The 10,572-nt window shown below is 38.6% G+C and overlaps 1 protein-coding gene across 1 annotated transcript; it reads left to right on the forward strand.

Moving 5' to 3' along the window:
- The first annotated feature begins 546 nt into the window (after positions 1-546).
- On the forward strand, positions 547-4,157 carry tm2d2 (TM2 domain containing 2). The gene is made up of 4 exons (XM_054610161.1): positions 547-943; positions 2,015-2,102; positions 2,194-2,309; positions 3,306-4,157. The coding sequence occupies exons 1-4, from the start codon at positions 675-677 to the stop codon at positions 3,517-3,519; spliced, it is 687 nt and encodes a 228-aa protein (XP_054466136.1). The 5' UTR covers positions 547-674; the 3' UTR covers positions 3,520-4,157.
- The last annotated feature ends 6,415 nt before the right edge of the window (positions 4,158-10,572 follow it).

Genomic DNA, 10,572 nt, shown 5'->3' on the forward strand with positions numbered 1-10,572 from the left:
TGCTTGGAAGAACACAATTTGAAACTTTACGCTGCATACTTAAGCCATATCTCTCAAGATTATCAAAGAAATTTAAAAGAACAATTTCAATTTATTTTAGAGTAATAGGCTACAGTACAACAGAAAGGAAGATATGAAATATAAAGATGGTGGGATAGAAGCAATAGATTTCGAAATCATGAATAGATTATAAAAATTTTAATGGATTCAATCTTCAAAGTTGTGTTTTATTCATTACATTCTTTTCTGGTTAAAGATTTTTTGCCTTGAGTTTAATAAAAGACATGACTTAAATTAAAAAAAGATATTTTAAATTGACACAAAATATTCCAATGGTATTTATTCAATGTATTTCAGTAATGTTTCTTTTTTTTCGAGCATAGTCCTACTAATAAGACATAGTGATAAATAACTAGTTTATCGTTATGTCCTAGGTTGGTAGGAGCTGTTTTGAACAGGAAGTTTGCAAAACAAATACAGAGAATTAAATAAAGTTGAAAAAAAAAAAAAAAAAAAAAAAAAAGAAAGATCCAGGCGGGATTTGATGACGTACCTCCGGCGCGTCATACACACGCGACCCAAATAAACCGTCGTCGGTAGCTAGCTAGCTAAATGTCGCCGTTAACCATGAACGGCTATTTTATCAGAATGAAAGCAGCATTTTGAGGGTGACAATGATTTCGGTGAGCTACATTCTGTTGTGCGGACAGCTACTGCTGCTGCTGGCGGTGATTCTGTTACAATGTCTGGAAGGAATTCATTCCCAAAACTCTTCGACATCGGAGACCCCCTCCGCTTCTCCTGGGCAGGGAGCTACCGCGGTCCCGTTCAGCGAGCAGCCGCCGGAAATCGTCGTGAAATACGAAATACCGGTGGAAAACGGGAATTATACAGAGCCCTATGAGTACAAACCCCCGTCACCGGTCGTCCTCTGCAGCTACCTGTAAGTAAGATGAGGCGGTGCAGTTCTACGCTAGCTAACGTTGATGCTAGTCCTAAAATCAGAAATCATCACTCACTTGTCCATCTTTAACACAGACACTTTACCTTAAGCAGCGCTGTTTCCAACAGTCTGACTTTCTTAATCAACGTTACATTCAGAATGTCAGGTGTAATACAATATAAGAATGATCTATTATCTGAGGAACAGCTGCGAGCTGATGTGGACCAGTCTTAAGTATCAGGAGAGGGTCTGTGAGGTCATATACGAAACTGGGCCTGTCATGCTCTATTAGAGGGGTCTGCTATGAAGTGAGATGAGAGCCTAAAACCAGAGTTGTTAATGTTAAAATGAAGGTGGCTATAGCTAGGCCGTTTGAACATTGAATCAAACCACACCCCTTTCTATATTTATATTATATATATATATATATATATATATTCATTATAGCATTTCTCTGAGCAAAAATGATATTCTCACTAGTCAGAATGTCTATAAAAAATATCTTGAATTACATTCCTATCAGCAGAAATCATATTTCAATTTATCTACAACTTTGATTTTACTTGTCAAAAACGAAATTTTATCTTTAAAACCGTAAAAAATATAAATGACCATTTTGATATTCACTTGCGAGACTCAATTTAAATACTGCAGAAAATCTGTCGTTTATGTCTTCCCGGTCGAAAAAAACCAGGAAGACATAAACGTCATCCCACTATGTTTTTTTTCCTTCTCCATTCATATGTATTGATCTTTCAGTTTCAGATATCCAAAATTGCATTATTTTTTTTTTTTTACCTGCAATAGATAATAAAAACTCCCTTATATAAGATCTACAATCCAGTTGTAACTGGTCATAACTGAAGTCAGCCATTTTGTCATATTATTATCTATTTGGATATCCAGAACAGATATCTGTAATGTATCTCTAATGACGTTTTGTGTTCTTTATATTCAAAATTACACAATAGATAATAGGTAATTGGTGATCGTGTCATTTTCCTAGCAGTGGCATACAAGCTTACCTCCCTCCCTCTTTATCTTTCTTTACACACACGATGTCCGATGAAGACCAGAGGAGTTCATCTACTGTCAAGATCCCGTCGATCATTCAATGAACCACAGCGCTTTTCAGGAGATGGGCCACGGTTGTGTCGGGGTAAGTGTTGTTTTTTGAAGAACACATGATTTTGTTAATCACCGACCACTTCACCTTATTTTTTATTTTTTTTACTGTTTCTGTCTTTTAGTGGGGGGGCCAGACTCAGAAAGAGGTGAACCGCACACGGGTTATCTGCACCGCCCTCGACGATATTGAGTGTGCCGGACCCAGAGAGTTCCTCAGAGGAAACGTGCCCTGCATCAAGTAAGGGGACGCGCTGATGGTTCACATGTGACAAAAACCCAACATTTTAGGAAAAAAGTATTTCATGTATTAATTGTTAGAATACTAAAAAAAAAAAGCATGCTTACGTTTTAAAATATGACTTCTTAAAACAGCTGATGTTTGAATTCAATATTCAGGTAAAAATCACAATGATTGTTTGTTTTTTGTCATATTCTCTGGCTTTATGTTTCTACTTTATGTAGACATTTACCTTTACAGTGTCATTAAAGGCATAAACAATGTTTCAAGACGTCCTGCAAAAAATATCCAGTCTTTTCCAGTCTGGATACATTTTAAAAGAAGAAATTAAAATTGATAATTATTCTTCATTTTAGCACATCCTTTTACTTAGAGCCGCCTGTCGAAATATCTGCTAGCTAGAATACGAGGTCCGTTTGGTGAATGAGTTGCTGATGGCCCTCAGCAGAGACTAAACACAGTACATAGGAACAAGATTTTGACTACTACATACTCACAGTAAAACGTATTGGTAGAGCTACTCAGACAGGTTATGGATATACCCTGAAAAGAGATGCACTATTTACTGCTGGAGCTGTTTCCACCTGTGCAATATGCACTGTACATGCTTCCAGGTCCATAAATAGTGATTCGATCTGTCACCACTAGAGGGCAATGTTTACCAACGTACAGAGCCATCACGCTCCCGTTTTTCTGGTCATGTTTTCACAGTACAACATGTTCTCCGCATTCACCGGCTCATGAGCTTAATCTTTGTCGTATCTGCGGATCAGAGAGGTGTAGCGGTTGGACACAATCAAAGCAAAGACACCCATGCTATCTAGTACAAGGATACATTCTACATTTGTTCTATTGTAGAAAACAGCTGTTGCTTTTAATGTGTGCACTGGTTGTAGATCCAATTGCAGGTGTTTTTTTTTTCTTCTTCTTGAATATTGTCACAATGATTTAGGTTCCTGGTATTAAATGGTTGTTGAACTGACCTTTTTTGCACAGATACACCGGCCACTACTTCATCACCACGCTGCTGTACTCCTTCTTCCTGGGCTGTTTCGGGGTGGACCGCTTCTGCCTGGGCCACACCGGCACCGCCGTCGGGAAGCTGCTCACCCTGGGCGGCCTGGGAATCTGGTGGTTCGTGGACTTGATCCTGCTCATCACCGGCGGCCTGATGCCCAGCGACTACAGCAACTGGTGCACCTACTACTGAGACGGACCGGCAGAGTGGGACTGAGGACTGAGTTAAATATTGAGAACTCCAGCGATGGGGCCTCGGCCGGCCATAGTAATGAACCTGTGGGCTCTTCGGGGCAAAGTGGAGTCCAGGGACCTCCTGAGGACTCCTAGAGGGTTCCCAGGATCCTCCCCAGAATAATGAGAACTCATTTAATTATAATTTAATCCTTTGGAATGTCTCCCAGAATGCGTAAGAATGACTATGACACTCACAGCGTTCCCGAGAGCGACCGTGGCGACAGATTGATGATGATGATGAGATGATGAGGATGATAATAATAAGAGTACCAAACTGTCAACTAGGGTCTCTTTCACACCTGCAGACCCGCTCGTAAGGTCTGGACCAGGGACATATTCTTGCCTTTCTGTCCTGGTCTGCCTCATGATGGCTTTGACTTGACTAACACACAAAGTAGGTCTGGAGTACTAGTGATGTGTCGGGGAAATAAAACACTGCACTCGTATAGTGGCATGATGCGTTACCGTGGTTACCCGATGGTTTGCATAAATAGATGCATTGCTTATAAGATTGCGTATTTGACCGTTGACGATCAGTAGATGGATCTATAAGTAGTCTGTGCTAAAACGAACACATCTCGCATCATGACTTCAGGTGGTGGAGAGTTTGCTTTAAATCAAACCGACTGAAAAGGAGGGTCTGGGTCCAGTTGCTTAATTCCGCACCAGAAAGGATCTAAGCAGACTCGAGAGTGGTTCATTTGTGGTTGTGAAAGCAAAACCAACCACAGGGTCTTGTGATGGTAAATAAGTATATTTAAGCACACTGTTCTTGATTGTAGATATGATATACACAGTCCAGTTTCAGTCTATACTAATAGAAGTCATTATCACTTATTTCTTTAGGAGCTCTTTGTTACACCAGAGAATACAAATAAACACATAAGGCTCAGTGAAGTGCAGCATGACTTACTGTCATCTTTTTTTAAACTTTCCCCATGTAACCCTAACCCAAAAAGGTAAAGAGTTTCCTTTCAGCCCACATTACTTTACGTTTACAGCTCTAGGTTCATTTGTAAAAAGCCAGTGTGAACACGACCATATCTAAAAGGCAACAATATATATTATTTTTTTTGTTCTGACCAACTGAGCTGAACTTCTGGTGTGAAAGTGACCTTAAATCCAACAAGTTTAAATGAATGTCTGAAGTAAAATGATAGAAAATATAGTTTACTCTAGATGTACATTGTGATCAACACTTTCTGCAGCTACGGTCCCACTCTTGGTTTCATGGTAACAGCCTAGTTAGACAGTCACTGTCTGCATACATAATAACTCACAAAGAATCCTCCATTACAGTTAAACTCTTGAGTGATGATCGCATAAATATTCCTAAAAGGAATTCATCATTGTAGTTTTTCCTTTCCTCCTCTGCTGGAGGCGTTCTGCGTTCTGTACTCGGATTGATTGACATCTCATCCTCAAGCAAGTGCAAGCACAATACTCAATATATACAGTGTGTCCTGCTGACGAGGTGATGATTTAGTGTATTTTTCCGGTATTTTGCTCCAGGAACGTTTTAAGATAGGGCAAGCTGTAAATTACTTTACCCGAGGAAAAAAAGAAAAACCCTAAATCTGCTCTGTGTGTGGAAGGATTCACCTCCTGTCTGACCCTGTTCAGATGCCTTCAACTAAAACTAATTTAGTTCACGCTCGGGCCTCGCATTAAATATTAAAATCTTTCATCTTCCACTTTGTTAAATTTCTCATCTTTACCTGAACCGAAGGTTTATGTGCTCTTTCATAGTCGGAGTAGGTTTTCATTACGCAAAGATCCATCAAACTCGACTCAGATCATAAAGAAAAAAAAAGTTGAAGACACGATCGTCAACGTGTCGACTCGTCTCATGCTGCCGCACTAATCTGCTTCTGAAGGTGATATATTTTCAGCTGGCTAAACTGCTTTTGAGGAAGGAAACGGAGAGACGACGCTTTACAGCAAGTTTCCACTTAATTCACAATGTGTCAGTTTATATGCTGTATTTAAATATGTACAAAGGATCTTTCCTTTAATCTGGATGGAATTCTCTAATTAAAAAGAGGATAAAACACACTGAACGTTAATGTTATGGAGTCTCTTGACCTTGTAAGATATTGTATATAATATTGTTCCGCCAAACAAAAGCTTTTATATTCTTGAAATGTAATCCACTGTTTTCTTTTATGTATTTATACTGTCTTTAATATGTTAACTTTCTTGATTTGACAGTTTTTCTTTTCTTTTCAAGTGATCTCAATTGGCTTGTTTCTCCTGAAATAAAAAATAAAACAAAAACATATGTCAACGTTTGCCATTTGAAATGAAGCTAAGGGACAAGGGGGTTCAGGTTGTACCAGATTGGGCTGTTGTACATCTTTATTGTGCTCTCCCAACTTTTTAATTAAAAGTACGTGTGCTCCTGGGGATCCAGACTTCCTCCCGTTGTGATGATGAGAAGCCATCCAGAGTGTCTCACGTTGTATTTATCACTGTTCCCCGCCGTTATGACTCAATAAAGAAGGCATGGTACGCTGTGTTCTCTTAGTTCTCTGGTCTGATTTAATGGGCTGCTGTTGGTGCGGTGTAGGACGTCATTAATAGAGATTGTTGTCTCTTCTCAGAACTTCGAGGTATCGACGCAGGTTACAAGACTGGATTGATTGAGCACCTTGAGTTCCACCAGTGATGCAGCATATGTTCAATATTTTGAACAAGACTAAATACATTTGTTGAAGAAACACAATATCAATGTATGCTTCAGTGTATCTTGTCTTGGAGGCACCTAGTGGACATTTCATAGCATCACATTGCATTTATCTTTTTCTGAATATCGCTGTGTCGTTTCTATTGGTAAAAATCATTCACATAGCTTAGATGACATGATTCAAACCAGGTAGTGTATCACACTCATAGCAGCGAACATTCTTTCTCTCTCAGTTCTTGCCTTCGGAAAAAGACTTTGCTTGTAACACTCCATTTTAGTTAGTGGAGGTAATGCACAGTTTATGTTGTTCGCCAACCGCCTTAAAAGCCAAGAAAAAGAACCGTGCGCAGCAAGAAACAAAGTTATGACATGTTCCTGGCAGGAGTTCAACTCAGCTGTCTTAGTATTCCTTTAAAGACAAACTATATTGTAGCTAAAGGCGGGTCTCCTTCCACAACCTCTCTTTACAAACATCCATTTTGTTGTTATCTACTTGTTCTTCTTTTTGGAAAACCAGCTAGAGGGGCCTACGGCGTGTGGATCAAGAGATAAAGTGGGGCATGCCCACAGACTGTATATAAGAAGTGGATGTAGTCGTCGTGACGTCACCCATTGGTCTGTGGACTGATGTTATGAAGCCTAGAGTTCGGCGATTTGGGGTCGACATCTTGGTTTTTTTTTGCTACCAGTTAATGTAAGTGGCCATATTTGGACTGAGGAGGAGAGACGTAATGACACCGTGTACGTCTATAGTAAGGACCTGTCAATCTCAAGGTAGCCCCGCCCTAAAGCATACCCTGATTTATGATCTATTTGACTCTAAATGGACCATCATTTACTAAATGAACATCATGCTGTATTGAAGAAGACTTGAAACTAGAGATTGAGACCATAGACTCATGTTTACAATGTTTACTGAGGGAATAAATCAAGTAAGAAGTAGAGTCATTTTCTCATAGACTTCTATACAATCAGAGGAGTCGCCCCCTGGTGGACATTAGAGATAATTCAAGTTTAAGGCATTTCAGCTTTGGCTTTACTTTTAAATATCAGAGGTTGTCGCCAGTTGGCTCGCTATCGTACAAAGCCCCCTGTGTTTTTTTTGTCTTTTTGTAGAGATAGATGTCTTTGTTGGCAAACCTACCTTAATTAATTTGTCAAATGCATAAAGACTACAAATTAGTATGAGGGTAAACTACCACTGACATTTAATATTGATAATAAAGACAGACGCAGTCAATCATTTCACTAAGACACATTATGTTGTTTTATCCTTTACTTTTCAGACCATCAGTATTAATCTAAATTATTAATACATTTATGTACACAAGTTACATTCACCAACATCAAAGAAATACATGTAGTATCTGCTATTGTACAAAGAACACACTATTCCAAATACACAAAACGCCAAACACACTTAGGATCAATATGTCCATATTGACCAAAAGACAAGTATTCAGTACTTTTTCCTTAAAATAGTTTTTACTAAGGAATATGTAGTATATACAGTGATAGAACTTGAATTCCATACATTTTTTGAGTTTCTCAGTGTGTTGTATGACCCAGAAAGTTGCGTGTGACTTAAATGCATAAAGTCAAATCTGTTTGAACTTGCAACTAGAACAACCAATCAAAGTTCTGACATCTTGGCACATAACATTCAATTATCTACAATTATCTATGAGTCATCAGCTCATTGTGTAAAAAAAAAATAATCTATATAATGGTTTGCACCAAGCAATTCAACTCTTTCTGCTTTTAGAGAAAGTCTTATTCCATATATTCATTGATGTTGAGGAAAATGTTATCTGTTATATGTTGTATTATCAAAGTTTGAGGATGCACTGACTGTATGTATTATAACTGCAATTCCATGTCTCAGTACTTTTACTCAATAAAGTTGAATCTAGTTTAAATCATGTTTAAGTAGGTTCTATATTATATTGACAGCGGATGTTAGATCGTATCCCTTTGGTCTCAACAGCAGGTCTATAAAATAACCTTTATTATCATCGGTTAAGCAGTAAAAAGCGTGTGGAGTGTTTTATGTTGCAGTAAATATGCATGAACCTCGTGAAACTTGAACATAACCATGTAGCATGAAGTTACAGAGAGTCACACCATATATTGGGTTGGCTTTCCACTGTGCATCTTTTTCTCACTAAACTCAAACCCTCTGAATGATGAATACAAGATGATCCAGCTCATGATTTTCAATCAATTGTCGTCCAATAGAAATCGTTATAAAAGTCAATAACACTTATTGACTTTATATGTAATATGTTAACCACACTGTTGTCCTATAATGGTATCTATATGTAGCTATGCAGATAGTATGGGTTTTATTTGGAAGTTTTTAGATATCTGTCGGGGAGATGTGTGCGTCCAGCCCAAACCAATAAAGGTGAATGGAATTCCCTTCTTATTAGAACATTTAAAAAGTACATCACTATCTATTTGGAGAAACAAGAACATGCAAGAACCACTTTTTGGGAACAAGTTTGTTCTTAAACAGGCCCTATAACGCTATTTTCCTGGTGATTATTTTTATCTCAAGTTACAGTTACAACATGTTTACATGCGTTAATGCTCATAATCCTCCTTGTTTTTCTCATCCTGGCTGTCTTGCAGCACCTCTTCTCACCCTCTCTCTGAAATGCTCCGTTGTAGTGCTTGCTCCTCCCTCCAGAAAGCAAAGTCTGCTCTGATTGGTCAGCTAGCCCGCTTTGTTGTGATTGGTCAGCGTTTCACATTTCAAAAAATCTCTTCCTCCGGAGCTCCAGCTCCCTCTCTCTTTTGTTGTTTGAGGGCCAAACGTTTTATGTCACTTCGGTAACATTGTGACCTCATAAAGTTACAGAAGTGAAGGAGAGAATTCAATGGAGCCGTTTCAGGCAGCTCAGGAGATTCTGAGGGGGAGGGTAACTCCTTTTAGGAGTGGACTTCAGGTTTTACACTCTACGAACCTTTTACATGTACAAAAATATATATTACACACTAAAGAAGAGGGAAAAAGTGGAAAAGCATAATAGGGCCACTTTAAGTGGCACGTACCGCTGATTTAAAGGGCCAGCATGTAGCATTATGGGAGATCTATTAGCAGAAATGGCAATATTTGAACTTCCGTAGTACCTAAAGGAGTGTTTATTATGGTATGGATGGCCTGGGGGCGAAGCAAACAGCGTTACCAGGGTTTTGCATTCGGCTACTCACGTTACCTGAGGCTTGGAAAGGGAGGAGTGAGCAGAGGTGTATTCGGTTGGTTGCACCCACACCGCTAGATGGCACCAAATCCCACACACTGGTGCTTTAAAAGTATTTGTGGCATTCACCAATTTTCTGGTGCTTAAATATTTTTCTGAGGTATGTACATAATTCACAAGTGGTCCAGACCTTTTGTATGATTCATGTTCACACAGTCTGCCTTTCACCACGGGGGAAAGACAGACACTCATGTGACCTGGAATCATAATGAGGAAATCATTAATCTGAATTGATTTGAAGTTTAAATATGATGCAGAAAGTAATTAGAATAACAAATATGACTTACTTAAGGCAAATTTAATATTCTATTCATCAGATCAGCATCTCAGGATAAGAAAATTTAAATATTTTTGAATGAGGCAAAGTGTCCCTGTTAAACTGCATAACACACACAACACACTGTCAACAGCTTGTATAACACTTCAACACTTAAAACACAGTGAGGCCTGTGGATTATCAGCACATTGTCTCCAGAGAAACAGTCTGGTGCAGAAACGCCACATGTGAAAATTCCATTTAACACCATTGTATTGAGCTGGAGGCAGAAATCTTAGACTATCAAGACTATTTGCATGTATTTAGATCAACTGACCCTTTCAATAAATTGTTAATTTCTTATTTTTTTTCCTCTTCTTAAGGCAACCATTCCATCTGTAGGATTTTCCTCAGTGAAGTGTGAAAGAGAAAATCAGGCCTTTCTTGTGGAGGCAGTAATCAACTCAAATCATTATCACCTGCTGGTCAGACAACAGGAAGGGAAAAACACAACACCATCACAGTACTCAACATCAGGAAACCCAGAAAACATATTCATAGAATACAATGTTCAATCTGACAGAACCTGAAAAACACATGGTTCTTATTTGCAAAGAAAAAAAATGATGATATGATATGAAAGCAACTCATGGATTAGATATTGTCCTCTGCAGATTTGTGTTTCCCTTTGTTTAATGTCATAATACGTGTTGACTGTTTACTCGACCACTGTACTTTTCCCACCACGTATCACTGATTTCCCTCTTGTATATTGTTTTTCATGGTTTAAAGGAGATTTGT

The sequence above is a fragment of the Anoplopoma fimbria genome, chromosome 13, assembly GCF_027596085.1.
Source record: "Anoplopoma fimbria isolate UVic2021 breed Golden Eagle Sablefish chromosome 13, Afim_UVic_2022, whole genome shotgun sequence".
In the NCBI taxonomy this organism is placed as follows: Eukaryota; Metazoa; Chordata; class Actinopteri; order Perciformes; family Anoplopomatidae; genus Anoplopoma; species Anoplopoma fimbria.

What these genes read in the sequence shown, in the direction of transcription:
- tm2d2 (XM_054610161.1), top strand. Translation starts at nt 675, where the DNA reads ATGATTTCGGTGAGCTACATTCTGTTGTGCGGACAGCTACTGCTGCTG. An exon ending in GTCGTCCTCTGCAGCTACCT is followed by an intron (nt 944 to 2,014) that starts GTAAGTAAGATG and finishes TGTCCGATGAAG; the next exon opens with ACCAGAGGAGTTCATCTACT. An exon ending in GGAAACGTGCCCTGCATCAA is followed by an intron (nt 2,310 to 3,305) that starts GTAAGGGGACGC and finishes TTTTTTGCACAG; the next exon opens with ATACACCGGCCACTACTTCA.